This window comes from Halichoerus grypus, chromosome 10 (genome assembly GCF_964656455.1).
Source record: "Halichoerus grypus chromosome 10, mHalGry1.hap1.1, whole genome shotgun sequence".
Lineage (NCBI taxonomy): Eukaryota > Metazoa > Chordata > Mammalia > Carnivora > Phocidae > Halichoerus > Halichoerus grypus.
Genome location: NC_135721.1, coordinates 122,951,607 through 122,977,993, shown reverse-complemented (window position 1 = coordinate 122,977,993; position 26,387 = coordinate 122,951,607). Strand labels below are relative to the sequence as shown.

The 26,387-nt window shown below is 47.5% G+C and overlaps 1 protein-coding gene across 3 annotated transcripts in view; it reads right to left on the bottom strand.

The window, feature by feature from the left end:
- The window catches only part of TOX2 (TOX high mobility group box family member 2), a 131,998-nt gene extending 116,007 nt beyond the window's left edge, over positions 1-15,991 (bottom strand). For all 3 annotated transcript variants that reach the window (XM_036096035.2, XM_036096038.2, XM_078057235.1), the window contains exon 1: positions 15,828-15,991. In XM_036096035.2, the coding sequence (XP_035951928.1) occupies positions 15,828-15,926 (99 nt within the window). In that variant the 5' untranslated portion in view covers positions 15,927-15,991. The remainder of the gene's footprint in view (positions 1-15,827) is intronic.
- Between the last annotated feature and the right edge of the window lie 10,396 nt (positions 15,992-26,387).

Sequence of the window (26,387 nt, the reverse complement as noted above, 5' to 3'; positions counted from 1 at the left end):
AAAACATGCCCACCTGTTGCAGCAATCATACAATTAATGTGGGCGTTATCCAACCCTGATTACTGACTGCGGAGGTGAGCCAGGTAGTGTGGACATAAGCACCCTGACCACCAGTGTGTCATCTCCATGGCCCATGCTCTGGTGAGTGCAAGTTCCATGTCCTTCGGGCTTGAGCTCCAACCCCACACACCTTACTCGGTCACCAGAATTCTGTTTCACTTTGGAACTAGTCCAGCGTCTGCATTAGTCAATTAAAGCCTTTGCCTCTACCCCTTCTTGAGGAGGAGACCCCCCCAACACCAGACAGCTAGGAAAGGTTCCCCAAGGGCACCCCTGGAGAAGATGCTAGAAAGAGGGGTGGTTAGGATTCTCCAGGGCCCTGGGGGATCTAGGGAGGGGGACAAGGATGCAGATGTCTCTGCCTTGGAAGAAGAAATTGCTGGCCTGCCCTGGGTCAGAAACCCCTCTTCAGAGGCCCCACTCCACCCATCCCAGGGTATGAGCCCCTCATCCTGGTGTGAGCCCCTCAAAGTCCCTCTAAGGGGATGTCCATGACCTTTGCAAAACTAAAGGCAATAACCAAGTCCTATGTGCTGAACGGACCCCAGGGCCGGCCCTGGAGGCTGCGATAATCCAGACGTGTGTTTGGACAGGAGCACCCTGCAAAGCTCGGTCAACGCTGCCTGTTGCCTGAGGAGGGAAGCGGCTCACCTTTTGCTAATCGTCCTAATTCATTTTTTATTACTAACTTTCCTGTTCTCTATTTGCCATCTGATTGAAGATATTACCAAAGGCATTTAAACAGCATCAGACTGTACCACAATGGCAAACATAACTCTTTTTATTGAAATATGCATTAATATACATATAATTCCCTGATCACAAAGACCTCATGGTCCACATGTTAGACCCTAAACGAAGGCAGATTTGACGAGAGGCACATACACAACTGAAGGTTCTTCAGAAAACAATAAGCCGCGTCAGGAGGGTGTGACAAAATGGGCACTTTCTCGTGCTGCCGGGGAACGTGGATGACCCTCCTGGAAAATGGCATGACAACCTGAATCAAGAGCCATAAAAATGCTCATTCCTTTGGACCCAGGGGTTCTACTTTGGCCCATAGCCAACAGCCTGGGTCTTTCTGTAATGGTGGGAATGTTCTTTATCTGCAAGCCCAGTGGCTATAGAGGGCTAGAAATATGGCTAGTGTGACTGAGGAATTAAGTTTGATTTTATTTGGCTTGATATTAAATTGAAATAGCCGCACGTGGCTAGTGGCTATCATGCTGGACAGTGCGGCAAGCCATCATGGATTCTCTCCTAAACCATATCATCACCTCCGTCCATCCTCCTGCATCCACTCTTGCCCCCCTTCCAATGTTTTCCCCATAAGACAGTCACCGAGATTCTTCTAAAAATGCTTCCATTGCCCTTGAGATAAAGTCCAAGCTCCTGGACATGGCCTTCAAGGCCCTACCTCCTGGGGACAGAAAGCACCCCAGCTCTCAAGGAGCCTGAGGTGTTCCAGGTGCTGGCGGGGCAATGACAGCAGCGGAGGGGACAGCAGTGAGGGCCTCGCCGAGGCCGGGGCACGTGAGGAGAAACTTAAAAGACAGGTGTGTCGGAGTTTGCCAGGTAGGTGGGGAATGCCCAAACCAGAGGCAGAGCAGCTCGAGGTGCTCCCATCGACCCCCCGCCCTTGTGAAGCCGCTATTCTAGCGGTGGGGGTGGGACATAAATAATAAACATAATGAACAGGCATATTATACCCCGTGAAAAGAGAAAAGACAAGACAGGTAAGGGGTTTCCGGGGGACCCGGGTGGGGCAGAACAGTTTGTGGCGCTGAATCTTCAGAAAGAAAAGTACCCAAATCAACACTGTTCTTGAGTCTGCCCGGTGGGATAGTGGCAGGGGATCTCCCCCCACCCAGCCCCCACTCCTATACTTTTTGGCAGGTAACATAATCTTCATAATTTACAGTTTAATAAAAAGAAAGGGGTAATAACTCCAGGAGAGAAGTCACCAGAAAATTCCTGCTTGCTCAACAGAAATGTTCCCACGAGCTAGAGATTTTGTTATCTACGAAGGCCAGACCAACTGTGCCCCAGATACCCCAACATAGGCAACTGGGAGTGACACCTCCCTCCTGAAAACAGCAAGGTCACCACTGGCAGGGAGACGGGAGGTGGACAAAACAGGGGGCTGAGGTCTGCCAGCCCTCATCCCAGAAGCCAAACATTGATTAAAATCCACTTCAACTTTCTTTCTTGGGCTCAGCCGCAGGTGAGGGTGGCATGTTGTTACAATGGGAATTCAGATTTATTAACAATTGCAGGCCCGGGGTGCCTGGCTGGCTCAGTCCATAGAGCATGCGACTCTTGATCTTGGGGTCGTGAGTTCCAGCCCCATGTGGGGTGTAGAGATTACTTAGATAAATAAATACAAATGTAAAAACAAAACACTGGCAGGCACCAGACACTGCCTCTCACGTTTATATGTTTAATCGTCCTGACAGCAATATACAAGTAAGACAAAGAAGGCTCAGAGACGATGAGTGATTTATTCTCGGAAACAACAGCCTAGGATACGTTACAGTGGCCTCCACAATGATTCATTCATTCTTTCAACAACTTTTTATTGAGCACCTACTACACAGACACCATACTAAGGTGCTGGGGACCCGGTGGTAAAGAAAACAAACATGACCCCCAGTGGTCTAAAAGGTGGAACAGTCACCTCATAGATACATCATGCAATGGGGAAAAAATACACTAGAGGCTGTGGGATAAGCACAGTGATTAGGAGGTCAGAGTCTTTGAGAAGGCGAAGAAAAATGAGAAGGAGCCAGCCATGTGAAGAACGAAGGCAAGAACATTCCAGGCAAAGGGTGTAGCATGTGCCAAGCCCCTCAGCCTAAAGAGAGCGTGGCGGGGGAGACTGGGGAGGAGAGGGGGCTGGAAAACAGCAAGAAGACCAGGGTGGCTAGAAGGGGGCCAAGGAGGGGGAGGCTGGCCTTGCTCACCACTGCATCCCCAGCATGAAGCCTGGCGCCTCAGACAGAGCAGCTGGGAGTGAGGCTGGAAGAGCAGGCCAGGGCTAGATCACACCGGATTTATGGGCCAAAAAAGGCATTTGATGTTATCTGCACACCAGGGAAAGCCATCGGAAGGTTTAAGCAGAGGTCTGATTTAAGTTGGTAAGAGTTCACCAAGCCATAACAGAGAGCCATTGAGTGGTTTTGCCCAGAGAAATGACAGGATCCAATTTACACAACAGAAAGATCTTGATCTTGGCCGGGATAGCTCCTTGGCTCATCCTGATGTGTGACTTGTGGTCACTGGATAGTAAATGTCCCCAAAAGCTAAGCATCCCCAGCTGGCATGTGGGAGGTGGCCGCCTTTCGGGAAAGCAAGACAAAGCAGCAAATGACAGGACGTGTTGACAGAGCATCATATGGGCACAAGGCTGTTGGCAAATGGAAAATTGTCCCAGAGAATGCCTCAGCAGGGTCGTGGCTTATTGTTAATGTCGAGCCATTAGGAAAACACAATTATGTGCTTCACTGATACCCTAAGACATAATCTGAGACACAGTGCAAACATTTAGCGCTTCATCCAAAAAAAGAGGTAAAACAACCAACAGAAGAGCCACTGGAGGAAATGCATCGCACAGGTGGGTGGCTAAGCCCTCCAGTTTGTTTGTTTGTTTTTACTCCTTGTCTCTTGTCTCGCATTTAAAGTCCAAGTTTGGCTCTTAGGCATCCACAAACAGATTTGGAAAGGGAATTAAAATTAACTCTCCCAAGTGCTTAAACATACATTATTATCTCATTTAATTTCATAAGCAGGTAAGCACTGGTAACCCCATTTTGTAGATGAGGAAACTGAGGCCCAGAGGTATTAAGTAGCTTTCTAAACACCCTTGCTCCCCTGTCCAGCTTCATCTCTTGACACTCTGGTTTTCTCCTATGCCTTTGTACACGTTGTCCCTTCCACCTGGAATGCTTTTCTCTACCTTCTTCACCCGGCCAATTCATCTTCAAGCACAGACCGGGTGTACCCTCCTCTGGGAAGCCTTCCTTGACTACCCCAGCCTGGCCTGGTAATCCCACACCCATTTGGAATTGCTTATTTTTGCCTACCTCTCTAAGAAGACTGTGGCTCCTCAAGGGCAAGGACCAGGTCTGAAACACCTGTTCCTGCCTGGAATCTACCACAAAGCCCTGCAACGGCAGGCAGTGAATGTTCTCTGCATGGCTGGATGAATGAATGCACTCTTCATAAATTGCAAAGCCAGGATTTGATCCCAAGCCAATATGACCCTACAGCATATATCTCTTGGCCAGAGTTTATGTCTGTGTCTTATACAGATCAATCAGAAAACATAAACAAGCATGGAATATATTATAACCACACTGAGGACTTCATTCATCCCTCCAAAAGAGATCCCCACTTCTCTGGGGAAAACAAGATGATGTCTATGGGGGTAAAGGGTTAAGCAAATCCTTTTCCCCTTTGCAAGAGAATTTCACCTATGTTAATTGTCTAGCATAACTCCCTTGGAAACCTGATGAAGGTAAGATGTTAACTATGTTACTAGGCAACTCTGCTTATGGTAAAAATGACCCCTGACTGGTAAGCTGCATCTGGACAGGAAGTAACTATAAATAAATTATAAATATCTGATAAAGAAACCAAACTTTAGATTTTCCTGAGTGCAGTGACTCTTACAACTGACATGCCCCTTGCAAGAAACCCTGGAAGATAGAACTGCTACAGGAGCTATGGGTCCTTTGGGGAATAAGGCTTCTGGGCCAGCGTGACTTCCAAACCCACCCATTGTGGGGATCATTCCCTTGCACCTACACTAAAATCTTCAGTGGGGGGGGCAGGCAAGAGAAGAGCTGGTGGCCACCTCTGTGGACTAAGGCAGGGGCTGAGGCTGGAACTTCTCCTGTGGAAGAGGAGCAGATCCTATGCCCTGCTGGCAGGTGCTGGGTCCTGCCCACCTCTTTCAAGGACACAGGGATCAAGTGTTGCCCATGTGCGTCTTGTGAGCCTGAATGTTTAAATGAACCTCACAGAGTCCCTGTGGGAGAACAATGAGAAATAAGGGAACTGATCCAGAGAGAAAGGAAACCATCCCAACCAAAAACACCAGTACACCTATTCTTAACTGGAAAGCTCCTGAGACTCTACTATTTATACCATTTATAAAAGACCAAAAACCTGGATGGAGCCTATGCTACAGAGGGCCCAGGTGATCTAAATGCAGCCGGCAGCAGGAGTGAGGGAGGGCATGACTTACATGATCTCCCAGAGGCCTCACTACAAACCTGAGATGCAATGATGGTCACGTGAGAACACTGGGGATCAGAGAAGTTAAGTGACAGGTCCAAAGTCACACAGCTTCTAAGTGGCAGGACATGAAGCCAGGCACTTTCATTGAATTCAAAATCACTTGAATCCACTATCTGGTTTTGCAAAAAAATTCACTTACAGCTCAGGTGAATGTATAGCATAGAAACAAGCATGGGGGTTGGGGTGAAAGGACCTCCTTAAATAGTGTAGGTAGCACCCACTAGGCACTCAGTAAATATTTGCAAAATAAATGAGCAACAAAAGGGCCAGCGTCCATATTCCACATTATCAAGTTCAGTTCAAGTCAAAACAGCAAAACGGAACAATAAAATTTATGCATGAGATTGACCCTGGGTTATACTACTGAGTTGGATTCATTTCCAACAAGTTTCTAAATCATTCCTGCAAATTAGGCCCAACTTCGAGATAAGCACGTTTTAATTAGCTGTAATATAAAGGCGTTCTATTACCAAGTGATGTTTGAAGTTGAAAACCAAGGAGAAGGCCCAGCTGGGAATTCACTGGCCTCTAGAAGAGCCAATGCATTAACAGTAAAACCAAGGGGCAAGCTGATCCCCTCTTCCATCCCTGCAGAGGCTGGGGCTCTTCGTGGCACCACAGAGGCTGCAGGAGAGAGGAGCAGAGAGAGCACACTCTGAACACCAGCTCAGCCAACCAGCTTCTCTGCTGCCTTTTGTAACATGACCTCCTTGGACCTCAGTTTTCTCACCTACAAGGACACGTGTGTCTGGCATAGTTCTCATGAAGACTTAATGAGATGATATGAGAATGAGCCTAAGATGGGTAAGTGCACAGCAAATAAATTTGTGCTTATTTCCACCCTACTTTTCTCCACAAAATAGCACAAAATTTAAAAATAAAAATCAGTGAGAGGGGACTTTTTGTTCAAGATGGCAGACAGACATACACTTTTTGCCTCTCCCCTCCTCTAAACAACACTAGAATGGAAAAAAAAAAAAAGATACACAATAAAACATACACATACATATATATCCATAATTCAGATAGATAGATGGATTAAAATGGAATAACTCCAAGAAAGCCCCCATAGAAACACAAGAAAGGGCTGGGGATCAGAAATACTAAGAGTGCTGGGAAGTAAGCAGTCAGACTGACAAAGAAGCCTATCAGCTCCAAGGCACCAGCACACCAACACGAGACCTCTGGAAAAGCTATTATCCTAACTGAACCCCAGAACATCCCCAAAGAGAGGCAGCAGGAAGCCCTGGGCCAGGGACGTGACTGGACCTTTGTGTTAGCCTACAGACCTCAGAGAAGCTGACTGTTGGATCTGCCTCCAGGCTAAAGCCAGGGAGAAGAACTCCAATTAAATGAGAGATGTGCCTCAGGGATTCCCCCTGTGGGTAGGCATGGGGCAGGAAAAACAAAGTGCACCAGTGCCCTTGGGTAACTGCTGGTCTACATGAGAAACAGATGCCCCAACCTCAAGTGAGCTTGTCCCATGTGCTGAGAAAAGTCCCCAGTTTCGAGTGTCCACCCACAAACCATACCCAGGGCACCCCAAACCAGCATTCACATTGCTTGCCCACAGAATCGTGGATCTCACAGGCACTAAGGGAACTCACAACTACAGAGCAGATCAGTCTAGACGTCTGTTTACAAGTAAATGTCAATCACAAATCATCAGGCATTTGTAGAAAATATCAGCATAAAAAGAGGCCTATTGTGAACAGAAGAACTAACCACCAAGAAAACAGAATTAATGGAGGAAACAGAAGATAACTTTTTAACTGTATTATAATCTTCAAAAAGACTCAAGATATTGACATATCCATTAGAAAAAAGGAATGGGATACTCTGATACAAGATCAGTCAAGAAACAATACAAAATTCTGGGAAATGAAAAAGTAACAATAAACTTACTAGATATGAACTGAAGAATGGTTATGACTAGAAGTACCCCCCACCCAACTCCCCTCAGGGGTTAGCCCTGGGGAGTGGGGCTGAGAGGACAGTGGGGAGAGGAAATGAAAATGAGCGGGCCCCCCACGTTTTCCTTTATAACCTACTATATTTCTGTGTATCTTACAAAGAATAAAAACAAATTTCAAAAAAAGATGGCAGGACTCAAGATAAAGTGGGAAAATGACAGAAGACTGAAATGAAATTGGAAGTTAACAAGCAAAAGATATGCGTGATATCCTATGTTATAGCTACAAGGGACCCACTCATTTACCTCCAAGCTTCCTGGGAGCCATTGAAGACAATGGGGATAGGACAGCCATGGACAATGGCCAACACTGAGGCAGGGACCAGGTGAAGAGCCTCTTGTTGAAGCTGTGACAGGACTCCAGCCCAAGGAGAAAGCCATGGTCCCCTGCCCAGAGCTAACTCCCTTAGGCACAGCCCAGAAGCTTCTCAGAAATCAGTGTGGAGTCCTCCCCACCACACAAGAAATTGCGTGACATTTCAAGTAAGAAAAATTCCTTGGGCCCCAGAAAATTCCATTAATTATCATTTTTCTTCACTCCGACCTAAGAAGCAATTATCCTGCAGCTCTCTCTCACATCATGAGATAAGGATGAATCCTCAGCAAGTGACTCAGAGTCTCTAAAAATCATCAACATGCTGGCCCTTGACTTCCTGGGAACCAAAGGGAAGATGAGTTTTCTCCCTAAGATGCATCTCCCCGAAACAGGCACTTTGGTGCTCCCCTTTCTATGCATTCATCCCCAGCTGCTGGGAATGTCACCGCTGTACCCTTGCACTGGAAACCTCTCTGCCACAGGGAGCTACCTGGGACAAGGAGATGCCCTGATGCCAATGACTGGATGTCGCGAGAATCAAAAGGCATAAGCAGCTCCCTTGCCCCAGTTTGGGACAACTCTGAAGAGCCAGCCCAGATCAGTAACCATGTTCCAGGCCAGCTTCTCCCTCTGCCCAATCCTGCTTCCCTTACTCCCTTACAGGTACACTTCCTGGGAACTTCCCCCAAATAAACCTTCCACAGGCAACTCTCCATCTCAGAGTCTGTTTCCAAGCAAGCCAATGTAAGAATCTCTCCAAGGTGAAGAAGACTCTCCCCATAACCTATGGGGGGCCTGAAGAACTCGGGGGTCTCTGGGATATCTGACCATATCTGAGCCAAGGCTACATAGCCCAGGCCTGCAATACGTCCCCTTTGTCCTAAGCCAAGGTGGGAAAACCCTCCCACATCCCAGTCTAGAGCCACATGTACTCTCCTACATGTACTTCCCAGGCCAACAACATCAGCATCACTTGTTAGCACTGCACCTTTTCAGCCCTTCCCCAGACCTACTGAGGCAGAACTTCTGCGAAGGACACCCAGCGATCTGTGTTTCAACTGCCCTCCAGGTGATTCTGAAGGTTGAGAAGCAGAGCATCCCTGACTACTGGGTGAAATCAAATGCAAGACATTAAACTTCTCCATCAGCAGAAGACCAGGAGACAGCTGCTGACAGCAGTCTGATCCAGCGACATGAAACATCCTGTACTCTGCTCCACGCCTCTGACTCCAAGGCGCTCCTGTGCTTATAACCCAACCAGCTGGATGTAACACTCCTTATGACGATCTCCGCTGGTGTCCCAGCTCCCCTGGAGGCAGGCCTCCCTGCCTTAGGCTGACAGTATCCCCAAACCACCCTCCAGCGGCCCTCGCAGTGGCTCTTCCTTCTGCCTAGGACACCCTTCCAGGAATTCTACATGCCCCCACATAGCCCACCCGGCGTTTCCTTTAAAACTCTGCCATGTGAGGCCTTCCTACACCCCTGGCACTGTCCCAGACAATGAGATATTTAATTATGACTCTGCATTTTGAGCCATGTTACAAATCCACACAGCCTTCTATCTAGTAAACAGAAGTTTCCCATTGAGTGGCTGAGCTTCCAGGACAAGGCTGGGTCCCCTGGCACACAGTAGGCACTCAATAAAAAGCTGCCGAACATCTGAGAAACCCAGCGGTAAACGGGTAATTACATATTGAAAAACCCCAGTCTTGTTGCTCATTCTAGCAGGCACCAGAAGTTTGCTGTTCTACAGTAGCAAGCTGAAGCATCAGGATAATTGATCAAAATTTATTATCCCGTGTTATACAGCATGTTTTCACTAAGAGATAAAATTACAATTTACCACGACTCATTAAGTTAATAATTACTTACCATATGTTTTTATTGCTGCTCCCAAACCACACTGAAAAATCACTGTGCAGGTTTTTGATCCATGTAAATAGGATGAATACCAACCACGTGGATACAGAACTTCCTGACAGGGAGACGCAGGACTAAAACATGGAACAGAAAGCACAAGCTCTAAAGCTCTGCTACACTCATCCCCATGACTCTCGAGGTTACCTGCACCACATTTTCCAGGTCAATGGTTCTCAAACAGGGGCACTTTTGCTCCCCCAGTGGATACCTGGCAAAGTCTGGAGACGTTGTTGGCTGTCATGACTGGCACCTAATCAGTAGAGGCCAGGGATGCAGCTACACATCTTATAATGCACAGGACAGCCCCCCCCCCCCGCCCGCCCGCAAAAAACAAGGAATTGTCAAGTCCAAAGTGTCAACAGTGCCGAGGCTGGGAAACACTATTCTAGATCAAAGGGAATGTCCATAAATGTTTCTTTAATCTGAGCTTCATAGCAACAGTATAAGGAAGGCATTACTGTCCCCTTGCACAGACGAGAAAACGGAGACGTGGATTGGTTAAATGATGTGCACAAGGTCACCAGCCCACTCCAGCGAATCGTGCAGCTGCCATTTGAACCAGTCTTCTCTGCCTGATAAACCCAACTCCCCTCCCACACAGATTCACGAAGGAAACAGACGCCAAGGAAATGAGCAGCTCTTTGTTAATTCATTAGGCTGAAAGGTCCAACTAGAGACTGCTTCCAACCGGATGCAGAAAAAATCAGATCCAGAGACCAAGGCATGGAAACACCTGATATTAGGGGGACCCTTCCCCTGCACCAGCTGGGATGGTCAGTCCTCCAGCATCCAGGGCTGAAACAGTTTCCCCTGCCTTGTAACTTTCAATTGTGCAGCTCTTTATGAATAGAAATGAAAGCGTTTCCTGCTGGGGCCACATGCTATATATGCGTGATTTCCAACCTCAAGGCAACCCCATGGGGGAGGTGTTGCTGTACCCATTTTGCAGAGGAGACAGAAGCACAGGGAAGTTAAGTAATTTGCCTGTGCTGATGATAGTGAAGGCAGCATTCAAACCCAGTTCTGCCAGGTTCCAGAACTTACACTGCCTTCGTATCTTGAGACTAGTTCTAGGAAATCAGAGAAGCAAAATAGCTGGCCCTATGGAATCACACGGGCTGGCAGTCCTGCAGGGGGATTCCTTGTCCTGTAGGCACAGACTCAGCTGCTCTTCCAGGCTTCCTGGCTGCTCTCTGTGCTGGGCTCTGTCCTCTGGGCCTACTTGGGTAAGCTCCTCTAGGAATGACAGGTCAGCCAAGAGACTCTTGGCCCCTGCTCTGCCCTGGATTTGATGTGCTCACTAAAATCTTATAAGAGCCAAAGAGATGCTAAGTTCCTCAAGCTACAGAGGAAAACTGGCGAGCCCTGAATTTATTCATGCATTCATTCATTCAGCAAATATTTATTGAGTACCTATGTGCCAGCCCAGCTCTGGGAACACAAAAGTAAAGGTAGACACAGTGGTTCCTGCCCTCTGAAGTATATGAGGGCACATATCCTCTAAAAGTATCATCCTCATCCTTCCTGGGTGTACTATTTTACAGTTTATAAAGGATAGTTTACAGTTTACAGTTATAAAGGATATGCCAAGGCTTCATTCATTATATCTCCACACTAGCTCCCCATCTCACTAGACTATGTTCACTGATTTGCTTTCCCTTTGACAAGAGGGAAACAGAGGCCCAGAGGAGGGCACTGTCATGCTCAAGGTTGCCCAGCAGACTGGGGGGGGGGGGGCAGCAGTGCCAGGCCTGGGCTATGGCTCCTGACATTCATAAGGTACAGAAGTTTGGTCGTAAGGACGCTTCAGGACAGACTAGGGGAGGGGCTATGGAAAACACATTTAGATGGAAAGTACAGAAAAGCTTCTTCACATCCTCCAGAGTCCCCGGGACCAGCCATCTCAGCTCAGAGCTCACCTGGCCCAGGTCCACCCACAGGTCCCCCCTACAGCCACCTGGGCCCCTGCAGAAAGAAGCAGTGGCGACCTCACCCACCAGAAATGCTAAGCAGGCCTCACAAATCTCAAGTACAGGTGAGGTGGGGACAGCAATTCCCAGTTCTTGGATTTTCGTCCCAAGGAGACTCCAATCATTCACTAGCCGAGCTTGTGTTGATCCCCATCAAGATATAAGATGCTGTGCCCAGAGCTGTGTGGGTGGGGAGTTGCATCACTTACCCACGCACATATTTCCTGAGTAGTTCTGGGTCAGGCACTGTGCCAGGTGTTGGGAGCCCACAGAAACCTGTACACAAACAACCAAACCACTGCTACACAAAGTGTGGTCTCTGGACCACGCCGGCAGCATCACCCGGGAGCTCATTAGACATGCAAATTCTCACGAAAAGACTTGTATAAAAATGTTCACAGAGGCTTTATTTATAATGGCCCCAGCCTGGAAACAAACCCAAACATCCATTGGCAGGTGAACAGATAAACTACTTGAGCTAAACCCATACAATGTAACATCAGCAATAAAACAGAACTATATATATACACACAACACAGATGAATCTTGATACTATGTTGAGCAAAATGAAACCAGATGCAAAGATGTATATGCTGCATATGAAATTCTAGAACTTAAGTATACTTAGTACACTGAAACTGAACTTAAATAAAGCATTGATAATAGAAATCAGATAAGTCGTTTCCTGTAGAGGCAGCGATGGAGACTGTGGGCTGGAAAGGAGCACGAGGGAACTTTCTGGGGTATGGAAAATGAGCAAAATCTGGATTGGGATGGTGGTTACACAGGTGTTTATATTTGTCAAAACTCATGGAACTATGCACTTGAAATTTGCATTTTATTTTATGTCAATCATATCTCAGTAAAAAATGAGCCACAAATCATTTGCCCTACATCACAAAGCCACACCTGGAGATTTGAACCCACGTTTGCCCAATTCCAAGGGCCAGTTTACACTAGCCTGCCGTAGGTGAGTGGGGGGGGGGGGGCAGGCAATGCCCTGAGCTTGGTAAAGTGCCTTGCCAAAGTCAGAATGAAGGGACTTCATAGATACCCAAGGAAGAGTGTCACAATCTCCCCCTAGCCCCTAAACCGTGACAGAGACTTGAGGGGAGGGCATATAAGTGTCAAGCTGGGAGTCAAGAAAACCTGGGTTCAGGCCTCAACTCTGCTCTTCACACGCTATGTAATCTGTGAGTACACTACTCTGTGACTCAGGTTCCCCTTCTGTGAAGCAAGGAAGAAGGAGAGGATCTGGTCCCCAGCATGGGGCCACAGATCCTGCGAGGCACAGGGCCACAAGCTCCTATGCTCACTAAGCACTCTCATTACATGAAATGAGTAATGTGCCTGCCTCATATCTGGTAAGCTATTTTTCAAATGCATGTTAATATTATTGTGATTAATAAAATAACATCTATTTCAAAGCAAAAATGAAACCATAGCAGCTTTTGCCATTATGTATTTTCTCAAACAAAAGATACCAAAAGAACAGCCACTGCTCATGACTTTGGTTTAAAGTGGCTGGAATCTCTGTGTAGAGTATCACTAAGGGGACAGTCACCAAGGGAACAGTCGCCAAGGGCCCTTCCGGGTCAACTGTCCCATAGTTGTCCGGCATCACTTGGGCAAATGCTTGCCCTTGTTTCTCAGGCCTAGGTCCCTGTGGGGGCAAGCCTCTTGTGTGGACTGCAAGGACCAAGCCCCCAGGGTGCAGGCTGTGTCCGGGTTCTGCAGCCCTATAAATTGGGCTGTGGTCATGGCTGCACATTGGGCCTCAGTTTCTGCTCCAGTTCTGATAGTGATCAGTTGTAAGAATGGAGCATGGGCATTTCCCTCCCCAGTCCCTCACCATCAGACCCTGGTAACAATGTGCCCTACCTCCCAACCACCAGCACTAAAGATGACTGCCCACTTGGGATCTGCTACCAACAGGCATCTGACCCACCCCTAGCTGAGCCAAGTGACTTCCCCTGCCTCATCCTGCCACAAGCCTGAAGGTTGAGAAGCAGGTCTCACATCCATGTGCAACGTCAGACCTCTCTCTCACCTACCTTGGTGGCCCAGCTGCCACCCTCCTCCACCTGGACACACCCTCGGCTCTGGGCCAGGGTTTCTAGATCACAGACAGAAACCAGAAATCACCAGCTTCTCATTCCCTGAGTGGGTCCCTCCCTGGCCGGGTTTCACACTAGTTCTTGGTGCTGAGTCAGAGCTTTACAGAGCATCAGAATAAAGCAGGGGCCTCAGCTGAGTGCCCCCCCTCTCAGAAGGCCCACATGTGGGACCACCCCACTCTGGAGGGGTTTACAGAAACACCACCGGCAAAAGGAACACTCTGGGCTAAAGGCCACCCACCCACCGATCCAGACTTTGAGGCACAAATCCCCGATCCCCACGCACGTCCCCAAACCAGAGGCTGGAACCTTGCCAACTTAATATTTTAAAAAATAAAGCTAAGGGCAGAAGACAGTCCTGCTGCCCCCGCACCCAATGGTCTTCTCCTCTCTCAAGACTCCACTTGCTACTTTGAATCAATTTTCCCTCCATCACACCGGAAAGAGCCCGAGAACCGGCCTTCTCCTCAGGACACCATCCCCCTCTTCAGCTTCTAACTTTGCCGGTCTCCGGACAAAGATAATCACACCCACCCGCTGCGAGACCTCACTTGCCGCCCACCTCGTCCCCACGCAGCCCAGGTTCTACTGGCCCAGGACCCCACTCCCCACCCCGGAGGGAACTGCGGAGGGCTTTGCCCTGCGACCCAAGAAGCCGCTCCCCAGGGCCTGAGGACGTATTCAGCGAGGCCCAGCCCCTAAGCCCCGCGTTCCGCGCGCGGACGCCCCCTTCCCGCAGCATCCACACAGCAAGGGGCTCTCGTAAAGCCCGTGGGTGGGGTGAGGTTGAGACCCCGGAGGGCCGCCCATCCAACCACCCGACGCGCACTCACCACGCAGCGCCACGGAGCCCGCGCGTCTGCGCCAGGGCCGCGGGGAAACCCACGCGCGCCGTTCAATCCGGGCTCCGAGTGACGAAAAGCCGCGCTGGGCTCCGGCCGGCCCGGGACCCACGCGCCTACCGCCGGATGCACCCCCAGTCTGGCTTGCTAACTAAGTTTGAAAGTTCCTGCCCCAGCGAGGGAACAGACGCGGACGGTGCAGCTACACCTAAGCGTCCCGGGCCGGCCCTGGCGTGGGGAGCCGGGGTCGGACGCTCCCTGTTCTGGCTGCCGGGCACGCGAGCTTCCATCGGGAGGACGCGCCGCGGCAGCGCAGCGGGGACCAGGCTGGGGGCGGCGATCTCGGAAAAGACTGGGGTGGGGGGAGGGGGCGGGTGACCCTCACTGCAGCCCCAGCCTGGAGGGACGCCCGCTCACCGTTCCCGGGAGGGGACAGGCCTCGATTGGCCATTGCCAACTCGGAATCCCAGGCCCCGCCGGGCAGTGACGGCCAATTAGTGAACCGCCAATTAGTGCGCGTCGGCGCCGGGAAGTTAAAGCCCCGACGCGCGAGTTGGTGACCAGGGTGAGGGCTGGGGCGGCGCGGAGGCTGGCTGTGACCGCGTGTGGCTGTGTGACCGCCAGGCGATTAGTGTGTCTCAGGTTCACCGTACATGGGTGGCTGTGCGTGCGTGACAGTGTGCGCCCGTGTGAGTGATGGTGGGTGTGAGCGTGTGACTGTCGGAGCAACTTCTTTGTGTGACTGTCCCCAGCTGCGACTGGGTGTGACAGGCGAGGGGGGCATGTAACGGAGTGTGAGGCATCGTACTGTGTGAATGGGTGACTTGTATGTGGCGATGTGACAGTGTACGTGGGCGAGTGACTGCAAGTCATTGTGTATAAATGACTGTTAGGGTGACTTGTGTGGGACGGTAAGACAGTGTAAGTAGGTGCTTGGCTGCCTATGTGTGTGACAGTGGGTCACTATGTGTCAGCCTGTGAATGAATGTGGGGTTGTCAGGGGGAGGTGGCCGAGCGTGTCACTGTGTCATCGTGTGAGTGACTGTCGAGGTGACTTCTGCCTGTGAACGGAATAACTCAGGCCATGAGTGTAACGGCGAGGATATCTATGTGAGTGGCATGTGCCCGTCGGCGGGGCTGATGCGTGCGGGTCCCCGCGCATTGGCACCGCCGGCACCTCCCCCCGTAGGCCTCCGAGAGTGTCCCGTCCCGAGCCGCCAGGTGACTCCTGTCCCGCACTCCAGCCTGGGACGCTCCCGCCGCGGCGCGGGGTCCGAAGGCGCGGGCAGGCCGCGCCCGCCTCCGCGCCCACCCCCGGCCCCCGCCTACCTTGCCGCAGTGGTAATAGTCCAGGTGCGCCAGGCCGGCCGGCTCGGCCCCGGGCCGCGCGCCCACCGCGGGTGCCGAGGGGTACAGGCGGACGTCCATGGCGGGCGCGGCGGCGGCGGCGGCGGCGGCTCCCGCGGGCAGTGCCTGGGCGGGCGGCGGGTGGGAGCCAGTGTGCGAGCGGGTGTGCGAGAGCGGGGGGCGGGCCGGGGGCGGGGCCCCGCGGAGCGCCCCGCCCCCGCCCCCGCCCCGCCCGCGCGCGCTATTGTTCCGGCCTCCGGCGCCGCGGAGAGCCGGGGGCCCGGGCCCAGGAGACCGGGCCCCTCCTTCGGGGCGGACCGCCGCGGGGTCCCTCGCCAGGCTCTGCACCCCCGGGGGTCCGGGAGGGGTGCGCGCCTGTCCAGACGGCCCTTTCCCGTCCCGCCTTCCCCACCAAGGGGAAGGAGAAGCCCATTTGACACCCCTTCCCAGAAGTGGGACACTGCCCACCCTGAATATTTAGGAAGCGGGGGAGGAAGGCGGTGACGGGAACACTTTTGAAGATGGGTGCTGCCTTGCCCGGGGGGACCACGGCCCAGTGCCTGCGGCTGATCTTAGGAGGCCCTCCCTCCTTGTCCCACTGATCGGAATCACTGTGAGAGGGGCTCTGGGAGTTGCTGAGCTTAAACTCTCACATTACGTATGAGGAAACTGAGGCAAGGACAGTCACTTCAGTAATGAAGCTCCAAGTGAGTGGGCCCACGGCCCCCAGAGGATCCAGGTCTGAGACAACTGGGAGCAGTCAGAGGACCCTGCCCCCTTTAATGACAGGGAAAGAGAGGGCCATAGAAAGGGCCTAGAAACTGAAGTTCTGAGGGTCCAGAATCTACCCTCACCACCCCTACCCCCAAGTTCTCCTGGAGACAGAGAAGAACAGAAATGGGATGGCTCCCATGGTGGAGCAGAAAGGTGACTGAAGCAGGCTCCTTCTCCCACAGGAAAAGAGCCCCTAACTCCTCACATCACCTGCGGCAGCTGGCCTGTTGCTCCTCCCCTTCTCATAATTGTCTACACTAGCAGTCTCCACTCCCTCACCCCTACTGACTGCTGCACCACTGCCCTATGATTCCTGGCTCTGGCACACTGGGATGCCTGGCTGGGAAGTGCCAGGAGGCGAGGAGGCAGAAGTGGGTCAGAATGGGATTGTTAGATGGCAGCTGGACACATGATGCTATTCAGAGAAAAGGGAGTGAGTCTGTTGCCCACTCAGGAGCCAGCTTGGAACTTAGCTCCCAACTGCTACTTGAGCTTTGTTGGTCCTGACTTCGAGCTATGACCCACTATTTGTGACCATAAAGATCCACTAATACAAGACTGGTGTGGGAAACAGGCTTTTGCTAAAGGTTTGGGAACAACAGAGGGAAATTACTGCTCAGAAAGGAAAGAACTTCCAAATGGATTTCAGCAGTCATTGTGTCTAGAAATACATTGCCATATCTCATCAGAAGGAATTTCCCATTGGCCCCTCTCCTTTTTTTTTCCATCTGGACATCCAGCTGACCCAGCACTATTTATTGAAAAAATCACCTTTCCCCCCACTTCTCTGCAGTATTAACTTTGTTATAAATCAAGTCATCCATATGTGTATTGTTTCTGAATTCTCGACTCTGTCCCATTAGCCTATTTTTCTCTCCTTGTGCCATTATCATACTGTCTGAATTTCTGTAGCTTTATAATAAGTGCCCTATAGAAGAGGTCTACACACTTTTATCCTCAGGACCGTCTTGGCTATTCTTGACATTTGCACTTCCACTGACATTTTTAAAATCAGCTTGTCTGTTTACACACACACACACACAATCCTGCTGGGATTCTGATTGCTATATTGCTATCACATTGAATCTTTAGATCAATTTGGGTAAAATCGACATTTTCAGTATTAAGTCTTGCTATCCATAAACATGGTATGTCCCTTCATTAATTTAGATTTTTTTCATTTTAAAGTTCTCTCAGCAATGTTTTATAGTTTTCTTTCTTTTTTTAAGATTTATTTATTTATTTACAGAGGGCCGAGAGGAGGGGCAGAGGGAGAGAGAGAGAATCTCAAACAGACTCCCCACTGAGCATGGAGCTTGATGTAGGGCTCCATTTCACGACCCTGAGATCATGACCTGAGCTGAAATCAAGAGTTGGACGCTTAACCTACTGAGCCACCCACGTGCCTCACTTTTTTTTTTTTTTTTTTTTTAGTTTCTATGTAGAGCCTTTGCACATCTTTTATTAGATTTAGTCCTGAGTCTTTGATGCTATTATAAATGGTTTCTTTATATGGCTTTTTCTTTTCCTGTTTGTTGTAAGTACAGTGCAGTAGTTTTAAAACAAGTCAACAAATTCCCTCACTTTTACATGGAGTGAAGTCTAATAACTTTCCCCTATAAAAGGGATGGGTTTAGTGAATGGTTTTTAACAAATAAAATATGGTGGAAATGACACATGGATTCTGAGTCAAGGTCATAAAAGTTGATACAACTTCTGCCTGGCTCCCTCTTTTGGACATTTGTCTTTGGAACCTTAAGTCACTATGTAAGAAGTCCTAGGCTGTTGTGCTTTAAAGAAGTCTGAAGTAACCTACACATAGAATCCATACGCAAAGACCCGGAGACTAAAAGAGTAAGATGACTCACCAGTCCCCAGTTGGATCAGCCCCCTACTGTTCCAGTTCCATCTACTCTTTGACTACAACCATATGAAAAACCCTGGAAAAACCCTAGCTGATCCCTTCCTGAATCCAAAATGTACAGAAACCATGAGAGATAATACAACGCTATTGTGATTTTAAGCCATGAGGTTTTGGGGTGATTTGTTACTTGGCAATATAGATGTGGAACATATATAGATTTTCTTATAATGCCCTTGTATTCAGCAACATTGCCAAACTCACTCATTCTAACAATTTATTTGTAGATTATTTAGCTTTTTAAAAAATATACCATATTCTATCTCATCTGTAAAAATGAGAGTTCTAGTTTTTCTTTTTCAATCCTTATACGTTTTCTTTCTTTTTCTTGCCTTGTTGCACTGGCTAGTATTACCAGTACAATGTTGGAAAGAAGTAATAATAGCTGGTGTTGCTACTGCCTGAAGCTGACCCATTGCACATGGGCCTCCATACTGTGGTGGCTGTTGTTATATAGCTCTGGTCAGAGTTAGTGGGACAAGGACTGTGGAAGTAAGGGAAGTGGGAAGTGCTCCAGGTGGGATTTCTAGGCTTATGTACTGCTAATGGGTCCTGCTATTAACACTGTGATGTTGAGCATTCCTCTCTGGGCCTTATTCTTCTCATCTGCAAAATGGCCACAGCAGTCTTATTTCCTGACCCACAGGATTGCTGTGAAGATTGACCTCCCCAACCCACAGCAGAGGTATCTACAAAAAGCAACAAAACAACATAATGAAATTAAACAAAAAACTATAGCAAGCACTATAATTAATGGTGAAATGCTGATAGCTTTCCTTCTGAGATCAGGAATGAGACAAGGATGGCTGCCATTATTACTTCTTTCCAACAGATGAGATAGATGTGCTTTTAAATGTAAACCAACCAATCTGGTTACCTATGTCCACTCCCTTCCCTGAGGAGAGGGTCGGCACCAAGGAGGTCTCTGGGAAGGCCAGCAGGGAGCCCTGCAAGGAAGCCATGCAGACCCAAAGCTTGGACTTACCCTTTCATGTTGGCAGTTGACAAGATAGGAAGTTTATGACTTCCAAAGAAGTATCCAGCCTCATTTGTTGTCCTCAGGATAGGAGTGGAACTTGAGCCTTCCTCTCTTCCTCTTGACTCCATACAGAATCTGTGAGAGGGGAGTCTCAGGTCTTAGCCAGTGACCAGCTGGCTCAACTCAGTTTGGGGACCCAGAATATCAGCCTGTACATCTTCCAGTTCTTAGCTTCTGATATCATAAACAGCTGAGATATCAGAATATAGATATGTCTTAATATGTCTTATTATTTAGATATGGTGAGGCAAACAGATCAGGAGACAATTGCCATCGAAAAGATAGTTTGTTACTCACAGTTCCCAAGAGAAGGAGGCACACCATGTCATGGAGGTGGGGTGGGGTGGGGCACACAGGGAAGCATATGCATTGTTCAGAGGCAGAGGGAGGGGGGAGAAGTGTGGGCAAAAGTGTTTACTGTGGTTTCTGTGGAAAAGAATACACGAGGTGGGGTAAGCAGATTTAGGATGGGCTAGTTCAAACAATTTCAGTGGGCTCCAGGCCTAGGGACTGATGTTAATTGTCTGGTACCGGCCCTGGGTGACAAGGGCAGGTGGGTAGTGGCCTGGAGTGTGAGAGCTCAATAAAGGAGGTGGTTGCTGGTACGGGCTCCAGATTGGTTGGTTTACATTTAAAAGTACATGCACAGGAGAGCTGTTTACTATCTCTAAGAATTGGCTAACTCTAGTAGAGGCAGTCCCTCCAGGGTCTGCAGGATCCCAGATATCAAAGCATCAAATACAGAAAAGACATGGTTAATACAAGACATGTCCACTTATCCATGGGATCCCAGAGAGAAATGAGTCCTACTCCAACTATGGCCCCTTTACCTGAGGAATGTCCTGGCTTTAAATCAAAATGGCCAACTCTCTAGATACACCTGTGGCCAAGGAGCTAAATACCCAACTGTGGAAGTCCTTAGGTCTCATCATTAATATTATGTCTCAGTCTTATGGGTATTTGGTAGAATCATACTTCCCTTCCCCTTCAAGTTAGGTATGACAGTGTGACTTGCATTAGCCAAGGGAACATAAATGGAAATGTTATTTGTCACTTCCCGCCAGGAAGTTTAAGGATCTGGGCATAATTGACTCTATTCTCTTTTCTGTCCACCACGAAAACCCTAACAAATTCCAACTCCTCCTTTAAGACCCAATTTAAGTAACAGCTCTTTGCTGAAGACTTCTCCAAGACTCCAACTCAATGTTTCAATTTGCTGCTCCAATAACTGCACACAGAACGATTTCACCAAACCTTAGTAATACATTTGCTCCATGAGTATCTCCAGGGCAGGGACAATGTCTCACTGATCTTGGTGCTTCCAGAGACTAGAACAGGAGCTAAGACAGCATGGATACACCATGCCCTCCTCCAGGGAAGACAGAGCTTTGAAGGACCTTCCTAGGTCCTTCTGGCAGGCAGAATGGGGCTCTGGAAACCAGAGAAAGCCATTAGACAAAGAGATGCAGGTACCAGCAGTCAGCAGTTGGGGTGTCGTGTGCTGGAATGGTAAGATCTGTGGGGATATGGATGGAGCACCAGAGTGTCTGCAACAGGGATCAGACCCATCCCATAACAGGGCAGAACTCTGCTTTCCTTAGGCGCGTTCACTCTATGTGTGTGTGTGCGTGCACATATGCATCTCCTTTGGGAACCTGGTTGAGGTGGGTGACTATTGTCTGAGGCAGTAGTTGGGCATTCCTCGTGCCCTGGCCATTGTATTCCCACAACAGCACTCCAACCTGTCCATTATTTCTGACAAGCAGCCAAGTCAGTCCACAGCTTCCACTCCAAATGTCTGCTGGACCAAAGACCAAATGGACCAATGCACGTGTGGTGGAGGCTTTGGCACAAGATGATTCACTCAGCGCCCTGCACAGAAAAAAGCAGATGCCATGGCTCTGAATTCAAGTCCTAAGTTCTGCTCAACACCCTGTTTGACCTTAGCCAAATCACGGCACCTCTTTGAGCCTCAGTTTCCACTTCTGCAACATGGGGTGGTAATGCCTACTCCATGGGTTTGTTGTGACAACCAATGATGATAGCAAAGCACTTCTAAAACTCTGAAGCACTATTAAATTGTGAGTCATTAAATGATGTTTTCCTAGTCAAGGATTCCAAAGTCCCCTCACAAAAGGAGACTTCTCCCTGATGCCCCCCTCTTGAATCCCTCTCCATCTCTCCAGAGAGGCAGTGCCAAGGTCCATCTGGGAGACTTCATACTCCCTGCGGTTTCCTGGGGAGAGGAAGTGGGGGCTGGATGGAAGGAGGGAGGGTGGGAGAGTCCATGGGAAGTTCGTGGAGCACCTGCTGAGAACCAGCACCTGAGCTTTTGGGGTCCTCTCACCAGCCTTCAAAGTGGGCATTATTATCAAAGCACTTTTTACAAATGAGGAAACTGAGCCCTAGAGACACATCCCAGAGTCCCAGTCACACAGCCAGAGCCAAGACTTCTTCTCTTTTTTTTCCTTTGAGGATAGTTGACACACAACGTTACGTTAGTGTCAGGTGTACAACATGGTGATTCCACAAGTTTACACATTCTGCTATGCTCGCCACAAGTGCAGCTGTCATCTGTCCCAATACATCGCTGTTGTAACAGCCAGGACGTCCTGGAGCTGGGATTCGTAGTTGAAATCCATGCTCCTTCTACCCCACATTCCACTCGAGCTTAAATTACGTGGTGCATACTGCCTTACAATTCAAGGAGTTTGTAGTGGGTGAGTTATCCGGAATATGCTCCCTGAGAACTCTCAAGGGCTTACCTTTGTTGGCCTTATGCACACCTGTGCAGTAGTGTGTGCTGGTTACATAAGGAGAGAAATTAAAAAACTTAAATGTGACTAAACCCCACTCAAAAAAGAAATTAGAGTGGCGCCTGGGTGGCTCAGTAGGTTAAGTGTCTGCCTTCAGCTCAGGTCATGATCCTGGGGTCCTGGGATCGAGCCCCGCGTCCGGCTCCCTGCTCAGCGGAGAGCCTGCTTCTCCCTCTCCTTCTGCCTGCCACTCTGCCTACTTGTGCTCTCTCTCTATCTCTCTGTCAAATAAATAAATAAAATCTTAAAAAAAAAGAAATTAGAGGGGCGCCTGGGTGGCTCAGATGGTTAAGCATCTGCCTTTGGCTCAGTGCATGATCCCAGGGTCCTGGGATCGAGTCCCACATCGGGCTTCTTGCTCAGCGGGAAGCCTGCTTCTCCCTCTCCTTCTACTGCTCCCCCTTCTTGTGCTCTTTCGCTCTCTCTGTCAAATAAATAAATAAAATCTTTAAAAAAAAAAAAAGAAATTAGAAATCACCATGTCCAGCTATCTGGGAGGAAATAAAAAGAAGCACTACTAGCAGCTAAGAATTACTGAGGGCTACACGTGTGGCAGGCACTGTGCTAAGTGCTGGACATCTAGTACCTCTATTAATCTCGATAACAACCACATGAGGTACATACTACTATTATCCCTGGTTTACAGATAAGGAAAATTGGGCACAGAGAAGCCAAATAACTTACGTACAGTTGGTACGTGGTGTAGCCAGGATTTGGAACTAGCCAGTTTGGCTCCAAAGCCCACACCCATGACCACTAGACCTCACTACACCTCTTTGATCTTACATACAAATTTCAGCTTAAGCAAAAAAGAAAACCCTGTTAGTGTTTTTATTGGAATCACATTTAATTAATAAATTGGGGAGAACTAAAACTTTTAATAGTCTTTCAATCCATTGAGATTTTATATATATTTATAAATTTGTATTTTAATATATTTAATATAATATATATTTAATTTATATAATGTAAGTTTAATATAATATGTTTAATATATATTCAATATAATATACATTTTGCATAGATTTATATAAATTTATATAGATACACGTGTGTGTGTGTGTATACACATATATCGATGTATAGGAATACTATTAAAACTCTGAATGCTTATCTTGTACCTAGGAAACTTACCGAATTGGGCACCTGGGTGGCTCAGTCAGCTAAGCGTCCGCTTTCAGCTCAGGTCATGATCCCAGGGTCCTGGGATCGGCCCCGTGTCGGGCTCCCTGCTCAGCAGGGAGCCTGCTTCTCCCTCTCCCTCTGCCGGTCTCTCCCTCTGCCGTTCCCTCTCTTTCTCTCTGTCAAATGAATAAATAAAAATATTTAATAAAAAAAGGAAACTTACCAAATTGTCTTGTTTGTGCCAACAGTTTTCCTTCTTAGATTTTCTGGGTAAATGATCATGTAATCTGCAGAGAGAGAGAGAGATTCTGCTCTTCCTTTCCGATCATCTTACCACTTTTTTGCTTTTTTCTTACTGCATTGTCCAGCACCTCCCAGATCAAAATTAAATGAAAGTGTGGGTATCAGGCATTTTTGTCTTATTTTTTACTTCAGTAAACACATTGCTTACATTTACCATTAAGCTATTAAGTAAGATACTTATTGTAAACTTTTGGTAATGCTCCTTATCAATTAATAGTTTCTTTTTATTTTTGGTTTGTTAAGAGATTTTCTTCTGGCATTATTTATGGTTTATGAAGCTTTTTGAGCATCTGTTGAAATAATCATCTGGATTTTATCTTCAAAGCTAGTATTGAACCATCCTTGAATTCCTGGAAAAAACTGTTAGAACTTATATTTGTTTGGAATTTGGTTTTTAATCCTGCTAAATTCCATTTGCAATTATTTCATTTAGGTTTTTTTATAACTATGTCAATAATCAAAATTGGACGTACATTTTTTATGCTGTTGTTGCTAAGCTTTGTGTGTCAAGGTTATAATTATTTTACCTAATGACTTGAGGAAGAAGAATTTGGATAACTGATTCAGCTTCTTAAATTAAAATTGCATCATTATGCCTTATATTTTTCTTCAGTAAATTTTGGTAAACTATACTTTTTTAGAAAGTTGTTCATTTCCTCTAACTTTTCAAATGTATTGGTGTAAGAGTGTTTTTAGTATTATTTTACAGGTTTAAAAATTCTACTGTATCATTTCCAGTTATAGAATGATAAAAGTCACAGTGATAAAAGGCATGTGTAGGGAACAGAGTCAATGGTATCATATAGGGTTTTATGGGGACAGATGGTGGATACACTTGTGGTGAGCACAGCATAACCTATAGACTTGTTGAATCACTATATTGTACACTTGAAACTAATGTAACATTGTGAGTCAGCTATACTTCAATAAAAAAATTCTATTCTATTATCAATGCTTTTTTCCCCTTTTCTTAAAATTAATTATACTCAAGGTTTGTCTATGTCACTATATTTTCTATTTTCTATATTCTTCTCTACTCTCCAAATTTTCTACAGTTACTGGATTTTTTAAAATATTAACATTTTTAAAAACAAAGATACTATTTGTAAAGTACCTGGCACTTAGCACTTGGTAAATATTCATTAAGTTAATATATGAAAAATATTTTTGAGCACATGCCAGAGACTAGAGATTCAACTATGATTGAGACATAATTTGTGTTCTCAAGTTGCTTACAGCTGAACTGGAGAGACAGACAAGCAAATAGTCATTTAATGTGATAAACACAATAGAAGTGAGTACAAAGCGGAATGGGAACACAAAGAAGAACTTCCTGAAGGACGTGAAGTTGAGCGGGGCACTGCAGGATGAGTAGGAGTTATGCAAATGATAAAGATGGGTGTTTCTTAGCTCCACCCCTGGGCCCATCTTCAGCTGACCCACCTGATATTCTCTATCACTTACAGGGGCCTCAGCCATGTACAGACCTGGGCAAAGAGAATAAAGATAGAGTTGGTTGCTACCTCTCACCTTGAGGAAGACAGGTGGCAAAATTCCTTATAGTGACAGCTACTCCCCGACCACTGGTGGCTTTATAAACAGGCTCAGCCTTATGGGAAACATCAGAACAAGTACACTAAAATAAAAGATGTACAACTTTCTGATCACTCCCCTCCAAATCTCCTCCCTGGGATCTCAAGGAAATCATTCTGCAGAAGCCTTCATTTCCTAGTCCAGAGGAGTGGGACTTATAATGTCCTAAATTGGACAGAGACAGCAGTTTGGTTAATGGCCATGAAAAAGAAGGGTTTCCAGCAATTGCATTACTGGGTATTTACCCCAAAGATACAAATGTAGTGATCTGAAGGGGTACGTGCACCCCAATGTTTATAGCAGCAATGTCCACAATAGCCAAACTATGGAAAGAGCCAAGATGTCCATCAAGAGATGAATGGATAAAGAAGATGTGGTATATATATATATATACACACATATATATATACACAATGTAATATTATGCAGCCATCCAAAAAAAACCCGAAATCTTGCCATTTGCAACAACGTGGATGGAACTAGAGGGTATTACGCTAAGCGAAATAAGTCAATCAGAGAAAGACAAGTATTATATGATCTCACTGATATGAGGAATTCTTTATCTCAGGAAACAAACTGAGGGTTGCTGGAGTGGTGGGGGGTGGGAAGATGGGGTGGCTGGGTGATGGACACTGGGGAGGGTATGTGCTATGGTGAGTGTTGTGAATTGTGTAAGACGGATGAATCACAGACCTGTACCTCTGAAACAAATAATACATTATAGGAAAAAAAAAAAGAAGATAGTAGGAAGGGAAAAATGAAGGGGGGGAAATCGGAGGGGGAGACGAACCATGACAGACTATGGACTCTGACAAACAAACTGAGGGTTTTAGAGGGGAGGGGGGTGGGGGGATGGATTAGCCCAGCGATGGGTATTAAGGAGGGCATGTATTGAATGGAGCACTGGGTGTTATATGCAAACAATGAATCATGGAACACAATGAATGGTGACATAACATAATAAATAAATA